This window comes from Saccopteryx leptura, chromosome 12 (assembly GCF_036850995.1).
Source record: "Saccopteryx leptura isolate mSacLep1 chromosome 12, mSacLep1_pri_phased_curated, whole genome shotgun sequence".
In the NCBI taxonomy this organism is placed as follows: Eukaryota; Metazoa; Chordata; class Mammalia; order Chiroptera; family Emballonuridae; genus Saccopteryx; species Saccopteryx leptura.
Genome location: NC_089514.1, coordinates 51,762,510 through 51,782,887, shown reverse-complemented (window position 1 = coordinate 51,782,887; position 20,378 = coordinate 51,762,510). Strand labels below are relative to the sequence as shown.

Genomic DNA, 20,378 nt, shown 5'->3' with positions numbered 1-20,378 from the left:
TAGTGCCTGAGGCAGAGGCCATGGAGCCATCCTCAGTGCCTGGGCCAACTTGCTCCAGTGAAGCCTTGGCTGCGGGAGGGGAAGAGAGAGATAGAGAGAAGGTAAAGGGGAAGGGGTGGAGAAGCAGATGGGCACTTCTCCTGTGTACCCTGACCGGGAATTGAACTTGGGACATCCACACGCCAGGCTGATGCTCTATCACTGAGCCAACCTGCCAGAGCCCCTATTGCTTCTTTTTATTAAACCCAAATTGGCTAGATTAATCACTTTAGTGACCTTACTGTCTCTTCCCGCTGCCCTCTATCCAAAGGGCAAGAGAAAAAAAGAGAAAGAAAAGGAAGGAAGAAATACATTAGGGAAATGAACTCTATTTAGTTCTTATTATTGCAAATATATATTTTTTCATTAATAAGTATATTTTCATATATATATTTTTAAAAAGAAACTATGCCTTTGATTTCCTTCAAAAGTTCTAATAAAATTGTGTTACTTTAATAATTTAGAGGTATCTTAATTAATGCATAATATATTTATATATTATTTATGTAATGATATTTAAAACATCAAACACTCTGAGGTTCCTATTTTAATTTAGGAAAATACATGACTATGATGAGACAGTGGCTGGAAAAATTATCCTCACTTAGTCAAACTTACCAAAAAGGAATGTCAACTAGGGGTATGCAATTATAACTCAAATATAGCTTTAACCCCTGGTATAATAAATGTGATTTTAGTTGGCATGTCTCTATTATAGAAATTTTTGTTAATAAAATTTATTTTGTATAGAAATTTACATTTAAAGATTCAAATGAATGAAACAGAGACTTCATGTGAGTGTATAAGGCTGTGAAGGTCTTACAGAAATAAGCATACGCATGAAAGAAGAGATGACTATGAACAATACTGCCGATCAATTTACACCTAGGAGTGGTAACCCCAGTATAGGCTCCTAACACTATCCAATTTTCTATTAGATTTCATTATTAATTCCTACTCTTCACATTCATTAATTCATTGAAAATTAATATTTTCAATGCCGTACTATTTTTTCTTAGTTTTCATGTGAATAGTTATGATCTAATACACTCTGATATAATTTTTATAACCACATATGAAGTAAATGAGGGTGAATCCCAATCATTCAATAATGTATTTTGGATATGAGCTAGTTTTGTTTTAATGATTGTAAAAGAACAAAAATGCTGTACATTCTAGTCAAAAAGAGTATAATAAGAAAAGGACCTTATACACATCTCATTCATTTTTAGGAGACTCAGAGTAACAAAAGAAGTATCACAAGTACATTACTGCATACAGTTGCAAATTGCAGTCCCATGAATGATCATATGTAGATTCTAAGATCCTGGGTGTATAGTCTGAACAACTGATTGTGTAATCTGGAAAAAGAGTGCATCAACTGTGAATGAATTCAGCCCTTTTCCCTTGCCCAGTTGGTTAAAGGAAATCATTAAGACATTTAATACTAAAAAAATATGATTTTTAAGATGCAGATCGAATTGTAAGCATGTGAGCCTTCAATAAATAGAATAACCTAACACCAAGACTATAGATGACATTAATACAAGTGACATGTTGCAGATAACATTGCTCCCCAAATTCTGATTCTGTCAGTTGAGTCAAATGGTGATTTCTAAGAATTGTTTAATTATTTCTCACTTAAAAAAATAACATTCTTAATGATAAGCAAATAAACAGAAAAACTAGAAACCTGTGTAAAATGTCATTGTTGACTCAAAAGCTTGATAGCAAGCAGGAAACTCAATTGTGTTATAGCACCAAGTCCCTTGATTGCTGGGCTTTTCTTTACAGAATTTTGAGTAGAGGCCACCAAGTCTCTGCTTAAATACTATCTCTATTGATAGAAATTATGTAAACTTCCAAGTCAGTTCAGTTTGCATTTTAATGAAAATTCATGTAAAATGCTCTTAGATTTTCAGATACAAATATGCATGGTTGTACAGGTTCTGCAACCATCAGTTTCATTTTAAGTCTAATGGCAAACTTTCAGCCCGCTGCAGGTCTTCTTATCATGCTTCAGAAAAGATACTTGAAAAATAAATAGGTCGGTCTGAAGTTCTGAGATTTTCCTTAATGGTATTGTTGCTATGGTTACAGCTGAACTGTTGTATAAAGCCAATTGCTTATTGATGGAAAAATGCTGAGTAGCACAGCAGCATCCTTTTCCTGGTGTTTTGTTGCCTTCATTTCCCATTCTCCTCTTAAGATTAATGGATTTTTGGAGCATTGTTTTGTTTTCAACAAGCCAAATGAATATGTTCTAGTATGTTGTGATCAAAGTGGAGGTACTTTGTTATAAATTATTTGTTTATCAGAACTATTCCTATTGGGAGAAGGATTTTAATGTACTGCTTATTAATCTTAAAATATTGAACAAAAATCTGATTGATCTCATAGTATAGAGTCTTCTCAATTTATTTAATACATTTAATAATATAGATGAAATATAAACTTTTATTGTTTTATACTATTCAGAGATAAGATAGTAAGAGTATACTGACAATAAAAATATTTTTATATTTTCATTTTATATAACACAAAAACAAATGAAATGGTCTGAGAGCATCCATAATGAGTAGTATGCTAAAAAGCTTATATAAGCATTTATATTTTGTAGTTTTCTATGTAGTAAACTAAGTAACATAATAGAACTTTATTCAGTATATAAATTATATATACCACATATTATATAAAATATATATTAATTTTTATCATCTCAATGACTATTAATATTTCAAAGATAAAATCATAACTTACTTGATATATAATTATAAGGCAAAATATAAATGGCCATGTACTTCACAACTGCAACTGTTACATAAACAGCTAATGTTATGTCTGGTAAAATCTTTTCAGCTAGTAAAAGTCATGTATGGCTGTTATATGTTATGCATTGAATTCTTATTTAATTTAAGGAATCTTGATTAATTTATCTTCAAATTGTTACTAGACTAGAAATAATATGAGTATTTAATGGTGTAGCTATGAAGGAATTAAAAATGCAGAAACATTTTTTAGACATAGGGTATATAAGACTTGGCCCTGGCCGGTTGGCTCAGTGGTAGAGTGTCGGCCTGAAGTGCAGGAGTCCAGGTTCAATTCCTGGCTGGGGCACACAGGAGAAGCGCCCATCTGCTTCTCCACCCCTCCCCTTCTCCTTCCCCTCTGTCTCTCTCTTCTCCTCCCGCAGCCAAGGCTCCATTGGAGCAAAGTTTGCCGGGCACTGAGGATGGCTCTGTGCCCTCTGCCTCAGGCGCTAGAATGGCTCTGGTTGCAACAGAGCGACACCCCAGAGGGGCAGAGCATCGCCCCCTGGTGGGCATGCCAGGTTGATCCCGGTCGGGCGCATGCGGGAGTCTGTCTGACTGCCTCCCTGTTTCCAGCTTTGGAAAACTGCAAAAAGAAAAAAAAATAATAAGACTTTTTTTTCAATTGTTTTGAGAGGAAGAGAGACAGGAAAGGAGCGAGAAAGGGAAGAAAGAGAAAAGAAGCATCAACTCATAGTTACTTCACTGTAGTTGTTCATTGGTTGCTTCTCATAGGTGCCTTGACCAGGGGGCTCCATCCAAGCCAATGAGCCCATGCGCAGGCCGGCAACCTTGGGCTTTCCAACTAGAGAACCTTGGCATCTTGGGTCACACTGTCCACTGTGCCACCACTGGTCCTGCCTGTAATTCTTCTTTTCCTTTCTTCTTTCTTCTTTCTTCCTTCTTCCTTCTTCCTTCTTCCTTCTTCCTTCTTCCTTCTTCCTTCTTCTTCTTCTTCTTCTTCTTTTTCTTTCTTCTTCTATTTAGTGAGAGGAGGGGAGGCAGAGACAGACTCCTCCCGGCTGGGATCCACCAGCAAGCCCACTAGGGGGCTAATGCTCTGCTAAACTGGGGCCCTTGCTCCGTGGCAACCTGAGCCAATTTTTATGCCTGAGGCAGAGGTCATGGAGCCATCCTTGGTGGCCAGGGCCAGCTCACTCTAATCGAGCCATGACTGCAGGAGGGGAGGAGAAAAGATAGAGAGGTAGAGAGAGGGGGAAGAGTGAAGTAGATGGGTGCTTCTCCTGTGTGCTCTGGCCAGGAATAGAACCCGGGATATCCACATGCTGGGTGGAGTCTACCACTGAGCAAACTGGCCCGGGCCCTATAATACTTCTTAATTAAATTCCTGACTACATTGATACAAAACATTGATACAGTGGGATTATTTTTGGTAAAGAATGCAAAAAAAAAAATTGTGAACCACAAATTTTTACATCTTCGTATATATTGTGTAAGAATGAGCTGGCACTCGAACTCCAGGTGTGCAGGCTTTATTAGAGTAGAAAGACCTGCCGGGCACTCCTCTGGGAGAAGTGCACTGAAACAGACTCTGAGGCAAACATTTATTAAGGTGGGGAGAGCTTTGAGCAAGTGTGCATTGTGTCAGCAATTCTGGTGTGCTCCCTTCTGCAGTCCTACGATTTCAGCTTCCTGGAACTCTTCTCCTTGGGGCGGTCGACCAGCTTCCTAGAACTGTTCTGCTTCAGGGCCGATAGTAAGTAAGCAAGGATGGGGACAGATGGACAAGCAGAACAGCAAAAGGGAAGTTATGGTAAATTCATGTATTTATCATATTGTATATAATGTTTCCCAAATTATTTTTGTGAAGCAGATTATTCTAGTAATTGTGTTTGTATTTAAAGATAATACGATAACAATAACTCTTATTGTCCAAAATGAAACTTCATTTTTATTCATTTGCTCCATTGTTCTACTCATTTCCACTTTTGATTTTACATTAGCCTCCGACTTTTTTCTGTCTTATCTCATAAGAAAAAAAATTGAAATTTACATGCTTAAAGAAATATAACATTTTTTCAATTTCTTATTGATATTATAATGTCCTCTACCGAATAAGTTGGCATTCTAAATTTGGTGTAAGAGCTGCGAAAACAAGAGACACTTACCTGAGGCCACTCACTCTACACTTCTAATTGTCTCATGAAAAAATACTCTTGTATTTTTTATTAAATTTTATTAAATTTCTTATGTTATATTTTGATGCATCAGACAATCCTGTTAAATCCATCACATTCTTTTCATTTTTCTTAGTTCTTAATGCATATAATACTTGTTTTTACCTGTGACATTCCTTCTACTTTAATGTGAGTTTATTGATAGAATAAGCCTTATAGATACACTTTACAGATGTTATAGGTACTCCATAGATATAAAGTAAAATAAGCAGAATAGATACGTGAATTATGTTGTCTTAATTATTTGCCATAATGCTAACATCAATATCCAAATTAATTTTGGTGACAAAGTACAAGGTCAAAAGAATTAGGCTTTGCCTTGTAGTTTTTCTCAAAATGCAAATCAGTCATGCAACCAAGCGACCAAGGAAAGCAACAATATGTTAGAATCTATTGTGTGGGTTATTGGTGCTTATATGTTTATCAAGCAATATTTTAAATAAGGACAATGAGATGTTTATATAACATGATAAATTAAATAGATTATACCTTTTATCCTCTTATCCAAACTTCAAATATATGAAAATAATAAAACAAATTTACCTTTAACAAGAGCTATGTACCATTGTGGAATCACATGCTAAAAATTTCAAGAGAGGAGAACATTGTATGAATAATTTGTTTCCAAAACTCAGATAAAATAATCAGACTTTTGTGATTGATAAGAATTTCCAGTAGAATGAAGCCCGTATCTTGCTATACTGAAATTTCCTTATTTACATTAGCCTATGCCATGGACAGATATGCTTTATCAAACATACATTTGATTTTTAGAATCTATTTGACAAAACGGCACAGTGATACAGCTATTTGTGTCTGTTTTTGTTTTTAAAAATGTCAGGCTCTGAATGAATGTGATATCCTAAATGTGGCTCAACCAAGTAATGGTTTTTAAACCACAGCACAAATTAAGATTGATTTTCAGTAGATATGGAAATATCTCTCCTCCAGGGACAATTCTATATAAGGGCTGGAGCTTTTACTATTTGATATAAGGGATCAAATCAGTTTCTTTTCTATGACTTTTATATGAAGTTATTACATAAAATAGCCACAATTCACTTCAGAGTTGCTTAAGAAGGAAATTAAGAAGGGGATTGATACTGAATGATGATACACATGAAAAGCAAATTCATCCATAATACATACTGTTTTATAGACAGCATTTTACTGAAGTTAAATAATTGACTTTTGTCTTTACCCTTTTATATCAACAAATAATCATAATGGTTTACTAATTTCAAAAGCATCATTATTAAGCAACATTTTTTATGTCTCTAGAGAAATTGAAAGCTATAGTAAGAAATGAAATGTATATGTCTGATTATATCCTAGAACAATAGTGATTTTTGTTTTTAAACAACTTAAGTTACACAACTGAAAAGAGTGATCTAGTGTGAAAAACAGTTTGAAATTGAACTTTGCAGATGACAACGTAACATATGAATGCAGTTCTATTTTGTATAACCCTCCAACTGTGTAGTTACAGAATAAATGACAACAATTAAATTGTTAAATGATAACAATTAAAAGCTACATGTGTAGCCTTTACTTTTTACATTATAACAAGTATAATTAATGTAATATAAAGCACAATATACATCAGTAAAGGGAGCATTCTTTAATATTGTTAGTCTAGTATAATCTGTCTCCTATGGGATTATTAGTATATGTTATGAGAGACTAGTTTTCAGTCCTTAGTTTGTAAAGGAATAATTTATTAAAAGGGTAAGTCCTGCTTCTTCTACAATGGAATCTGCTGCAATAGTTTTGCTGTAGCTCCCAGGACTTTGCATTTGGAAGGATATGATCTGGGACAGGGAGCCCATAGATTACACTGTGGGCAGGGTTATCATAACTGTTTTAGTTAGTGATTCAGAAAACTTCTTTTAAAAAAAAAAAAAATTTATTAATTTTAATGGGGTGACATCAATAAATCACGGTACATATATTCAAAGAAAACATGTCCAGGTTATCTTGTCATTCAATTATGTTCCATACCCATCACCCAAAGTCAGATTGTTCTCTGTCACCTTCTATCTAGTTTTCTTTGTGCCCCTCCTCCTTCCCCCATCCCTCCTTCCCTCAACCCCCCCCCCCCCCCCGTAACCACGACACTCTTGTCCATATCTATTAGTCTCGTTTTTATGTCCCACCAATGTATGGAATCATGCAGTTCTTGTTTTATTCTGATTTACTTATTTCATTCCATATAATCTTATCAAGATCCCACCATTTTGTTGTAAATGATCCGATGTCATCATTTCTTATGGCTGAGTAGTATTCCATAGTGTATATGTGCCACATCTTCTTTATCCAGTCTTCTATTGAAGGGCTTTTTGGTTGTTTCCATGCTTGGCCACTGTGAACAATGCTGCAATGAACATGAGGCTGCATGTGTCTTTACGTATCAATGTTTCTGAGTTTTGGGGGTATATACCCAGTAGAGGGATTGCTGGGTCATAAGGTAGTTCTATTTTCAGTTTTTTGAGGAACCACCATACTTTCTTCCATAATGGTTGTACTACTTTACATTTTCACCAACAGTGAATGAGGGTTCCTTTTTCTCCACAGCCTCTCCAACATTTGCTATTACCTGTCTTGTTGATAATAGCTAACTAACAGGTGTGAGGTGGTATCTCATTGCAGTTTTGATTTGCATTTCTCTAATAACTAAAGAAGATGAGCATCTTTTCATCTATCTGTTGGCCATTTGTATTTCTTCCTGGGAGAACTCTCTGTTCATATCCTCTTCCCATTTTTTTATTGGATTGTTTCTTGTTGAGTTTTATGAGTTCTTTGTATCTTTTGGATATTAGGCCCTTATCTGAGCTGTTGTTTGAAAATATCATTTCCCATTTAGTTGGCTGTCTGTTTATTTTGTTGTCAGTTTCTCTTGCTAGCAAAAACTTCTTAGTTTGATGTAGTCCCATTCATTTATCTTTGCCTTCACTTCTCTTGCCTTTGGAGTCAAATTCATAAAATGCTCTTTAAAACCCAGGTCCATGAGTTTAGTACCTATGTCTTCTTCTATGTACTTTATTGTTTCAGGTCTTATATTTAGATCTTTGATTCATTTTGAATTAATTTCAGTACAAGGGGACAAGCTGTAGTCGAGTTTCATTCTTTTGCATGTGGCTTTCCAGTTTTCCCAGCACCATTTGTTGAAGAGGCTTTCTTTTCTCCATTGTGTGTTGTTGGCCCCTTTATCGAAAATTATTTGACCATATATATGTGGTTTTATTTCTGGAATTTTTATTCTGTTCCATTGGTCTGAGTGTCTATTTTTCTGCCAATACCATGCTGTTTTGATTGTTGTGGCCCTATAATAAAATTTGATGTCAGGTATTGACATACCCCAAGCTTCATTCTTTTTCCTTAGGATTGCTTTGGCTATTCGGTGTTTTTTATAGTTCCATATAAATCTGATGATTTTTTGTTCCATTTCTTTAAAAAATATCATCAGAATTTTGATGGGAATTGCATTAAATTTATAAATTGCTTTGTGTAATATGGCCATTTTGATTATATTTATTCTTCCTATCTAAGAACATGGAATATTTTTCCATCTCATTTTATCTTTTTCGATTTTCCTTAACAATGCTTTGTAGTTTTCGTTATATAGGTCCTTTACATTCTTTGTTATGTTTATTCCTAGGTATTTTATTTTTTTTGTTGCAATCGTGAAGGGGATTATTTTTTTGAGTTCATTTTCTAATATTTCATTGTTGGCATATAGAAAGGCTATGGACTTTTGTATATTAATTTTGTACCCTGCGAACTTACTGTATTGGTTTATTGTTTCTAGTAGTCTTTTTGTGGATTCTTTGGGGTTTCCGATGTATAGGATCATATCATCTGCAAAAAGTGATACCTTTACTTCTTTTTTTCCAATATGGATGCCTTTTATTTCTTTCTCTTGTCTGATTGCTCTGGTCAGAACTTCTAGCACCACATTAAATAAGAGTGGAGAGAGTGGACAACCCTGTCTTGTTCCTGATTTAAGGGGGAAAGTCTTCAGTTTTATGCCATTTAATATGATGTTAGCTGATGGTTTATTTTATATGGCCTTTATCATGTAGAAATATTTTCCTTCTATACCCATTTTGTTGAGAGTCTTAAATATAAAGTTGTGTTGTATTTTATCGGATGCCTTTTCTGCATCTATTGATAAGATCATGTGGTTTTTGTTCTTTGTTTTGTTGATATGGTGTATTACGTTAACCGTTTTACATATGTTGAACTATCCTTGAGATTCTGGGATAATGTATTTTTTTTAATATGTTGTTATATTCAATTTGCTAGTATTTTGTTTAGTATTTTAGCATCTGTATTCATTAGAGATATTGGTCTGTAGTTTTCTTTTTTGTGCCGTGCTTGCCAGGTTTCGGTATGAGGGTTATGTTGGCCTCATAAAATGTGTTTGGAAGTATTGCTTCTTCTTCAATTTTTTGGAAGACTTTGAATAGAATAGGAACCAAGTCTTCTTTGAATGTTTGATAGAATTCACTAGTATAACCATCTGGGCCTGGACTTTTATTTGGGGAAAGGTTTTTAATAGTTTTTTCTATTTCCTCCCTGCTAATTGGTCTGTTTAGGCTTTCTGCTGCTTCTTGGCTCAGTCTAGGAAGGTTGTATTGTTCTAGGAATTTATCCATTTCTTCTAGATTGTTGAATTTGGTGGCATATAGTTTTTTGTAGTATTCTACAATAATTCTTTGTATATCTATGATGTCTGTGGTGATTTCTCCTCTTTCATTTTGGATTTTATTTATTTGAGTCCTGTGCCTTTTTTCCTTGGTGAGTCTTGCCAAGGGTTTGTGAATTTTGTTGATGTTTTTAAAGAACCAGCTCCTTGTTTTATTAATTTTTCTATAGTTTTTCTGTTCTCTATTTCATTTATTTCTGCTCTGATTTTTATTATCTCCTTTCTTCGGCTGGTTTTGGGTTGTCTTTGATCTTCTTTTTCTAGTTCCTTAAGATGTGAATTTAAGTGGTTTACTTAAGCTCTCTCTTGTTTGTTCACATAGGACTGAAGTGAAATGAACTTCCCTCTTATTACTGCTTTTTCTGCATCCCATAGATTCTGATATGTCATATTGTCATTTTCATTTGTCTATATATATCTTTTGATCTCTGTGCTTATTTCTTCTTTGACCCATTCATTTTTTAAAAGTATGTTGTTTAGTTTCCACATTTTTGTGGGGTTTTTTTCCTCTTTTTTGCAATTCATTTCTAGTTTCATGGCTTTATGTTCAGAAAATATGCTTGGTACAATTTCGATTTTTCTGAATTTGCTGATGTTATTTTTGTGGCCCAACATATGGTCAATTCTTGAGACTGTTCCATGTACACTAGAGAATAATGTATACTCTGTCACTTTGGGATGAAGTGTCCTGTAGATGTCTATCATATCCAGGTGCTCTAGTGTTTTGTTTAAGGCCAATATATCTTTATTGATTTTCTGTTTGGATGAACAATATACAGCCATCAGCGGTATATTGAGGTCTCTAAGTATGATTGTATTTTTGTCACTTTTTGTTTCTAGGTCAGGGAGTAACTGTCATATATTTTGGTGCTACTTCCTTTGGTGCATATATATTAAGAATTTTTATGTTTTCTTGATTCAGTGTCCCCTTAATTATTATGAAATGACCATTTTTGTCTCTGAGTACTTTTCTGTCTTTTAGTCAGCATTATTAGATATGAGTATTGCTATACCTGCTTTTTTTTTTGGATGTTATTTGCTTGGAGTATTGTTTTCCAGCCTTTCACTTGGAATGTTTTTATCCTTGTTGCTTAGATGTGTTTCTTGTAGGCAGCATACAGTTGGATTTTCTTTTTTAATCCATTCTGCTACTCTGTATCTTTTTATTGGTGAGTTTAATCCATTTGCATTTAGTGTAATTATTGACACTTGTGGGTTCCCTATTGCCATTTTATAAATTGCTTTCTGTTAGTTTTGTATCTTGTTTGATTTTTCTCTTTTGTTTTTCTATCATTTGTTTTTGTTTGTTTTTATTCCATAATTCTTTCTTCTGTTGCTACCTTTTTTAAGTCATGTGCTTCTGTGGTGGTTTTTTCAAGGGTCGGTACCATTAAATAATGAAAAGGGTACCTACCATATTCATTGTAGTACCCTATTTTATGGATGTTTTTGCACTTCATCTTCCTTTGCTACTATTAATTGCCGTCCTCTCCCCTTTTTTTTGTTTTTGTTGTCACAGTTTAAATTTGGTTTTATTGTGTTCTTGTTGGAGCTTTTACTTGTGGTTTTGTTTTGTTTTGTTCTTTGTATCTAGCTGGAAAACCCCCTTTAGTATTTCCTGGAGTGGGGGTTTTCTGATGACAAATTCCTTCATCTTTTCTGTATTTGTGAGTGTTTTTATTTCTCCTTCATATTTGAAGGATAGCTTTCATGGGTATAGTATTCTTGGCTGCAAGTTCCTCTCTTTCAGGACTTTAAATATTGGGGTCCACTCTCTTCTAGCTTGTAGAGTTTCTGCTGAGAAATCTGATGATAATCTAATAGGCCTTCCTTTATATGTTGTATTCTTCTTTTCCCTGGCTGCTTTGAGAATATTTTCTTTGCCGTTGGTTTGTGCCAATTTTATTATGATATGCTTTGGAGTAGGTTTTTTGTGGTTAAGAAAGCTCGATGTTCTGTTTGCTTCTTGAATTTGAGGCTTTAGTTCTTTCCACAGACTTGGGAAGTTCTCGTCTATTATTTGTTTGAATATATTCTCCATTCCATTTTCTCTCTCTTTCTCTCTGATATACCTATTATTCTTATGTTAGTCTTTTTGATGGAGTCAGACAATTCCTGTAGGGCTTTCTCATTTTTTAAAATTTTTGAGTCTTTCTCTTCTTCTCTCTGTTTTGCCTCAAGTTGTTTGTCTTCTATGTCACTAATCCTACCTCCTGTCTGGTTTTTTCTACTAGCTAAGCTTGTTACCTCATTTTTCAGTTCATGAATTGAGTTTTTAATCTCTGTTTGATTTGTTTTTATAGTTTAAATTTCCTTGGTAATATATTCTTTGTGTTCGTTGAGTTGTTCTGAGCTCCCTAAGTTGCCTTTCTGTGTTTTCTTGTATATCTCTGAGTATTTTTAGGATTTCTATTTTAAGTTCTCTGTCAGTTAGCTCCAAGATTTCCAATATATTAAATTTTTTCTCCATAGATTTTTTCCTCATCTATCTGTGCTACTTCTCTTTTTTGATTTCCTTTTTCTTAATGGTATCTGAGAGTTGTCTTGTTGATAACACTAATGAGAATTAATAAGAAATAAAAAGTAAAAAAAAAAGAAGGAAAAAGATTTGAAAAAAAATTTATTATTTCCCCTTTTTTTTCTTCTCTTCCCCTCCTCTCCTCTCCTCCTTGGGAAAATATCGTGATGAACTGTGAATTATATTATGCTAAATGGAACAAAAACTGCCAATAATGGTGGGCCTGAGTTGGAGGGAAGTGTTCTAGGGGCAAAAAAGGAGGTAGGGACCCACAAAATGCAAAAAAGGAAAAACTTTGGGTCAAATATAAAATGATTTGCTTGTAAGTGATGGTCGACCAAGAGATATAATGAGACGGATAAGAGGGAAACAGGAAAAAGGAAAAAAAAATAAAAATTACTATTGTATTAAGTGGAGCAAAAACTAGATAGAATGGAGAGCCAGGGTTGGGAGGAATGCTAATGAATAAAAAGGTAAAGTAAAAAGCACCCAAAATGCCACAAAAAAAAAATTGATTCCAAAATAAAATCATTTGTTTGTGATTGAGGATTGAATGAGAGGAAAAGTAAAAGGAGAAAAGAAGAAACTGATAGAGAGGGAGAAAAAAAAGAAAAACAGGGAAAAGGAAAAGAAGAAAAAAAACAAAAAGAGAGAGAGAGTTAAGTGTTTTGGAGTGTAACCCTCATAGAGAGAAAGGAAGAAGAAAAGAAAAAAATATGGGAAATGTAACACTTATGGGTAGTGTAGTTCAAGAAGAGGAAAGAATAAGACGGTCAGAGAATAAAAGGACCAAGGTGGAGCAAAAAAAAATAATAATAAAGGTAAGAAGATGAAAGAAACAAAAAATAGTGGAACAAGTTATAAAGTCTGTGGATTTTTCTTGATTTTGAGAGGTTAACTTCTTCCTTTCTCTTTCCTCTCCCTCTTCCTGGTCAGTGACTCTGTACCCCAGACTCTGCCCCTGTGGCATGCTTAGGTAGAGATTTGCAGTTGATGAGACTCTATGGTGATGTCATATATTAGGCTTCAGTCTCGTTGGTAGTCAGAGCTTGTTAGCGTTTGCATGCTCCGACAATGAGAGAGTCCGTTTTCACTGAGCCTCTCTCCTAGTCTCTCCTTCCTGAATTAGCAGCCTAATGATCCAGCTATGAGGCTGCCGCTGCCTCTGCCTGAAGAGTAAGAGGCTCAAAGAGCTGGCAAATCCCCACTCTATCCCTACTCAATGCAGTGCTCTGGGTAAGGCTCTGTCAGTCAGAGCCGCCACCATAATCAGGTGGGACTGGGAGCCAATTGCTCTCAAGGTGACTTTCTGTGAGCCTCCAGGCATGTCCAGTATGCCTCAGCACTCTGTGGGACCACTCTCCCCAGGCTTTTTGCACTTTGTAACCTGTTTTGGCTGGGAAGAAGATGCCCTAGTCACTGCCTGCAGTACAGGAGATCTTAAGAGCTGCCAAGTCCCTCTTTTTAGCTTATATCCTGAAAAGCTCTGCCAATCAGAAGTTGCCCCCACCCCTTTAGCAAGAGGCACTAAAAATATCATGCCTCTTTTCTTAGATCACTGAATTGAGAGAGATCTTATCAATTAGAGCTGCGTAGGTCAGTTGGGAGGTGAGCAGACTGTGGGTTAAGCTAATTTCAGCAATTGGATCCACGGATCTGCTCCAGAAAGGACTGCAAGAAGCTGCCCGTGCGCCCCTCCCCCGACGCTTGATTGTTAACTTGAATGGCTGGGTGAGGTGCCCCGCCCACCCAGAGAAGCTTTGGTGTAGGGAAGTTCGCTTTGGCACACTCCCCGCCCTCTGCTGGCAGCTGCTGCTTGCCAGTCTTTGCCCAGGACCCGTGCGGGCGTTAGCTCACGTGGGCTGAATCGCCGCAGGCACACTCCTTCCTCAACTTGAACGTCTATGCCGCAGCCTAGCTTCCTCCACACCCTTAGCCCCCCTCCCCCCCCCGACTCTATCTCAGTTCCAAGGGAAAGCAGCCTTTGCTCAGGTTAGTGTGGAAGGCCGAGTGTTCCTTTCTCCGTCTTATTTCCTTCAGGGTTGATTATATATTTAGTCAATTTTTCACTCTATCATACCTTCGTTTTCAGTGTGTGGAACTCCCAGATGCTCCAAGGATAGATTTTTCTGTCTCTGGTTGATGAATTTGTTGAAATTTTGGGGAGATTTGTCAGTCGCGCTCCTCATGGCACCATTTCTCTGACCCAGAAAACTCTGGGTATAAAGATACCAAGCTATTTGAGCTTCTGAATGCATTTTGCTCAATTATATGAGAAGTTTGAAATTATTAAGAATTAAATTTTATTTTAATCTTAAAGCAGATGGAGAATTATACATAAGTGATTTCTTTAAAACTCTCATGTAAAGTCCATGTAAAGTGGTACCATGTAAAGTCCTACTGTGGTATACAGAGCTACATTTGAGCCATGTCAGGAGGTAGGCAATTATAGGCTAAATCCTTTAAAAAAAACCTTTTGATTCATTGGTGATTAAGTTAAAATTACTATAAAATTAATAGTTTTTGAATAAATGTATGATGGAAATACTAATTTGGAAGGCCCCAGTCTTAAAAACAGTCTTATTTGGAATATATCCAGACTTTAAACCTGGAGTCGGGAACCTATTGCTCGCAAGCCAGATGTGGCTCTTTTGATGACTGCATCTAGCTCGCAGACAAATCTTTAATTTAAAAAATGTTAAAAATATAAAACATTCTCCTGTATTACAATCCATTCATTTCCTATTGTTCATGTTCATGGTTGCGGGTGGCTGGAGCCAATCACAGCTGTCTTCCAGGACAACACCAAATTTTTATTGGATAATGCTTAACGTACACAGGTCGTTGTACGGCCCTCACAGAATTACATTTTAAAATATATGGCATTCATGGCTCTCTAAGCCAAAAAAGTTCCTGACCCCTGCTTTAAACCAAAAACAAAAAAAGAAAAAAGAGGGAGTATTTTCCTGGGTTCATTTTTCACGGTACATTTTTTTTTTTTTCTTAAGTTAGAAGTAGGGAGGCAGAGTGACAGATTCCCGCATGAGCCCTGACTGGGATCCACCTGGCAAGCCCCCTACCAGGTGATACTCTGTCCATCTTGGGCTGTTGCTCGGCAACCAAGCTATTTTATCACCTGAGACAAGGCCATGGAGCCATCCTCAGCACCTGGTGCAACTTGCTCCAACCAAGCCATGACTGCAGGAAGGGAAGAGAGAGCTAGAGAGAAAAGGGAGAAGGGGAGATATGGAGAAGAAGATGGGTACTTCTTCTGTGTGCCCTGACCGGGAATCAAATCCAGAATGTCCATATGCTGTGCTGGGCCAACACTCGACCACTGAGCCAACCAGCCAGGGCCCATCTTTCATGTTGAAGATTTGTTTTCTTTTGCTTTTTTGTGGTGAGGAGAATGAATTATTCATCTTTAAGGATTCCCTACTATTTTTTTTCAAAGTCTTTTTACAATTGTCTTTTAAAAATCACTGTTTCATTGATTTAGAAAATGCTGATCCACCTTCTCCATATAGAAAAACACACTAGAAATTGCCAAATTTTAACCTTAGGAAGTGCACCTAAACAAAGACATTATAATATATTTAATCTGTTCAACACTTTTATTTGCAGATTCAAGAATGGCTTTGCTTAAACTGCCAGACCCAGAGAGCAATGTCTGGACAGCTGGGAGGCGTGGGCAGAACGCTTCCTCCGCCGGCAGGGCCGCAAGCCTCTCCTCTGCCTGTTCCCCTAGAACAGCAACCTCAGAAAGCGGCAATGCCAGGTCACGTCAGCGTCAAAAAGGAGCAAGACGCCAAAACAGAAGGTGAAAAAGTAAAAGAAACACCCTCAATTGAAGAAATGCCCCCCAGTGTAATCACAGGTCAAAAACAAGAGACAAAACAAGAAAAAGACAAAGCTTCAGCCACTCAAGAAAAAAAGGCAATCCCGGAAGATAAAAAGCCCCTTCCAAAAGGAAAAAAGGCAACCATTGATGAAAAAAAGCCACTTCCAGAAGAAATAGAGCCGCCTCCTGAAGAAAAAAAATCACCTACTGAAGAAGAAAAAACATCTCCTGAAATAAAAAAGCCAACTCCTAAAGACAAAAAGCCAACCCCTGAAGACAAAAAGTTTCCCCCCGGAGCAAAAACATCAGCTCTGGAGGAGGAACAGAAACAGGACTTACTTAAAACTCAAGTACAGATTGCTGAAGAAACACCTGCAGGCAGAGCGGCTCCACCGGCAGTGCCAGGAGAGACACTGGCACAGGCAAAGATGGAGGATTTTCCAGCTGGGGTGCTTCCGAGTTTGCCCGCCGACGATGGTGCGTCACCTCAGAATATAGAAGATCAGCCCGAGGCAGCTCGCGCAGGGAAGCCTGGTCAGGTGGAAGCTGGGAAAGAAAAAGCAGTAAGTTATGTTTTCCTAACTTCACTATCTTACGTGTATAATTTACTAACTTTTACCTAAGTACATATACGTAGTGTTTAATAGCAATTATGTAAGTAAAGTCCTTCAATTAGTGTTGTTTTCAGAAAAGTGTAACAGTTGTTTGCTAAAATGAAGAACTTTGTGTTTTTGACAACTTTTTTTTTTTTTGTATTTTTCTGAAGCTGGAAACGGGGAGAGGCAGTCAGACAGACTCCCGCATGCGCCCGACCGGGATCCACCCGGCACGCACACCAGGGGCGATGCTCTGCCCATCAGGGGGCAATGCTCTGCCCCTCCGGGGCGTCGCTCTGTTGCGACCAGAGCCACTCTAGCGCCTGGGGCAGAGGCCAAGGAGCCATCCCCAGCGCCCAGGCCATCTTTGCTCCAATGGAGCCTCGGCTGCAGGAGGGGAAGAGAGAGACAGAGAGGAAGGAGAGGGAGAGAGGTGGAGAAGCAGATGGGCGCTTCTCCTGTGTGCTCTGGCCGGGAATCGAACCCGGAACTCTGATTTTTTAGATTACTTCTGCATGCCAGGCCGACGCTCTACCACTGAGCCAACCGGCCAGGGCCTTGATAGCTTAATTTAATAAAAACATAGATATAGAATTTATTTTTCTAGGTTTTGTGTCTATCACATAATTTATGTGAACCCTATAGAGTTATAAAGGAGAGTTTCTTACTATTTTAAGTTCTTCCTTTTTGCTCTGCACTATGAATATAAAATCAGTATCTTCCTTAATACTAAATAATGTGTTTTTAAGTTTTCATTTAATTATCTACTTGGGGAAATAAGAGTCAATACTATTTTTTTCTCATTGAAAAGCTTTTTAATTTGTGTTCAGCCATAAAATTACATAATTGTGATGGCAAAAATAAAATGTGGAAACATTTAACACATAAGCAATTTTTTTAAAAGTTCATTTTAGTATTTAGTATGATTTTAATTAGTTTATTCTGTTTGGAGTTATGTTCAATGTGTTTAATATTGAAGGGTTATTTATAATCCAAACATAATCTGAAATATGTATTTCTTACTTTTTCTTTAGTAGAAGCTTTTTTTTTGTGACAGAGACAGAGAAAGGCAGAGGGACAGATAGGGACAGACAGGAAGGGAGAGAGACAAGAAGCATCAATTCTTTGTTGCGGCACCTTAGTTGTTCATTGATTGTCTTCTCATATGTGCCTTGATGGGGGAGAGGGAGGCTACAGCAGACCGAGTGACCCCTTGCTCAAGCCGGCGACCTTGGGTTTTTGAACCTGGGTCCTCTGCCTCCCAGTCCAACGCTCTATTCACTGCACCACTGCCTGGTCAGGCTTTAGTAGAAACTTATAAGAGTGCCCCTTCTTAACCAATATTTATACAAGCAATGATACCATTCTTATTAGAGGAACTCTGATTTTTTAGATTACAAAAGAGCTTATAATATATCTGGTTGAATAATTTAAATTCACAGATAATAGCAGTGACTTGCCGGAAAATGAAATGATTTACTAGTATTAGAAGTTAATATTAGAACTGTAATTGGAACCTGTAGTGCATCCAGACTCTGGTTCAGTTGTTTTGTTTATTTGTTGTTATTTATATTTTTAAACACATGGTTAGTAACCTACCTCTGATATAAGATGCATGCCTCATTAAATAGATTTTGATCTTCCTTTGTTATATCAACGAGTTTATCAGAATCAGAAAAAGCCCCTTAAGGGTATTCTCTCCTCTAATGGCTGGATCTAGTCACCACCACACTACCCCCATACCTTCTCCTAGCAAACCACTTTACAGAACTTGATGCTTTTTACTATTTCTCCCTTTATGAAACTATCTTTAGCTTTCATGACCCTTCCCTTATTGTTTTGTCTTTCTGATCGTTCCTTATGAGTTCTTAGATTATGATTATTGCTTTCTCTTTTCCAGTCTCCATACGATCAAGTTTTTCTTTGAGTTCTGTTTTATTTCCTCATAATGGAGTCACATGAACAATTCCTAAATCCACTACTGTAGTTTTTCCCCTTTCAATTGCATTTTCAAATACTCAATATATCATCCTACTTCAAAGCCTCATTGTAAGCTGGATCCCAGTATGTTAGAGTCTTATACTTCTAACCTTTCTATGTCTGACAATGTTACCATCATTCACCCTCTCTCCATCTCCCAGTCTTAGTAATTGGAGGTTTCTTATACACGTTACTCTCTACATCCAGTTTGTCACATTCCTGTTCATTAGCTCCTGTTTCTAAGGACACTGTCCTACTTGTGGCCTTCATGAACTTTCACCAATGATTTGAATAATCCTATTACTGGTCACTATGCCTTCTGTTTCTCCCTTCTCTAGTATATAGTTGTTAGATAGTTATTTTCCAGGTTTTAGACAATTTAACTCTATCCCTCAAATACTTCTAATGATTCTCTATTGCTTGTTAAATATAATCTAAATAGTGTGTCCTAGTATTTTGTGAATGCACTACTTTTTAAATTATTTTGTGGCCCTGGCCGGTTGGCTCAGTGGTAGAGCGTTGGCCTGGCGTGCAGAAGTCCCGGGTTCGATTCCTGGCCAGGGCACACAGGAGAAGCGCCTATCTGCTTCTCTGCCCCTCCCCCTCTCCTTCCTCTCTGTCTCTCTCTTCCCCTCCCACAGCCAAAGCTCCATTGGAGCAAAGATGGCCCGGGTGCTGGGGATGGCTCCTTAACCTCTGCCCCAGGCGCTAGAGTGGCTCTGGTCGCAACAGAGCGACGCCCTGGAGGGGCAGAGCATCGCCCCCTGGTGGGCAGAGCGTCGCCCTCTGGTGGGCGTGCCGGGTGGATCCTGGTCGGGCGCATGCAGGAGTCTGTCTGACTATCTCCCCGTTTCCAGCTTCAGAAAAATACAAAAAAAAAAAATAATAATAAATAAATTATTTTGTATTTTTATCACTTTCTATCATTTCCTTTTACCACTTTTTCTTTTATAACCTCAATATGTATATACTTATTTTATTTCTAAGAATATGTACTAAGTAACTAATATATTATTTACAATATAAACTATTAACAAAAATAAAATCAGTGAAATAAACAAGTTATTTTATTATATTTAAATGTAGGTACATTTGACCACATTAAAATATGATTAATTATGTTTTATAGATAGTATTGACTGACTTTTAATATTTTAGAAAATCTGGGTCTAAAATTTTTTGATAGAGTTACTTGTATTGAACTTCTAAGTTAAGCTTATTTTTAGATTTGACATTTAATTTTATTGACTGTCATAACAAAAAAGATAACCCACATTGGAAGAAGTGGGTCAGAGATTGCACTTGCCAAATCTTGTTATCTGCTTTCTAAGTTTGAAATTGAAAACAAAATTGTTTCTTAATTGTGGAAATTCTACAATGAGAAGATGTTCATCATCCCTGATACCAATAGTCAGAAAACAAGGTCTTCTTCCAGAGTTCTTTATCTGGAAGATTTACAAACAGAATAAAATACCCTCTTTAAAATTTGTTAAATGAGCAGATATGACAATTTTTAAAAGTGGCATGTCATTTTTATAGCGTAATCACTCCCATAATTTCCAAATATATGTCTCCAAAGGAGTGTTTTCACATCATAATTTTTTGAAGAGACAACTAATGTTTATTCCTTAATATTTAAAAGGTAGCATATTGTTGACAACCAAGGTTTACTTTCTTCCTAAATATCT

At 36.7% G+C, this 20,378-nt stretch overlaps 1 protein-coding gene and 1 non-coding gene across 3 annotated transcripts in view; both read left to right on the top strand.

Moving 5' to 3' along the window:
• The window catches only part of PCLO (piccolo presynaptic cytomatrix protein), a 455,471-nt gene that overhangs the window by 193,629 nt on the left and 241,464 nt on the right, over nucleotides 1–20,378 (top strand). For both annotated transcript variants that reach the window (XM_066354350.1, XM_066354349.1), the window contains one exon: nucleotides 15,898–16,677. In XM_066354350.1, the coding sequence (XP_066210447.1) occupies nucleotides 15,898–16,677 (780 nt within the window). The remainder of the gene's footprint in view (nucleotides 1–15,897; nucleotides 16,678–20,378) is intronic.
• TRNAF-GAA (transfer RNA phenylalanine (anticodon GAA)) lies at nucleotides 3,082–3,156 on the top strand. Its single transcript has one exon. It is a non-coding gene; the product is annotated as a tRNA-Phe (tRNA).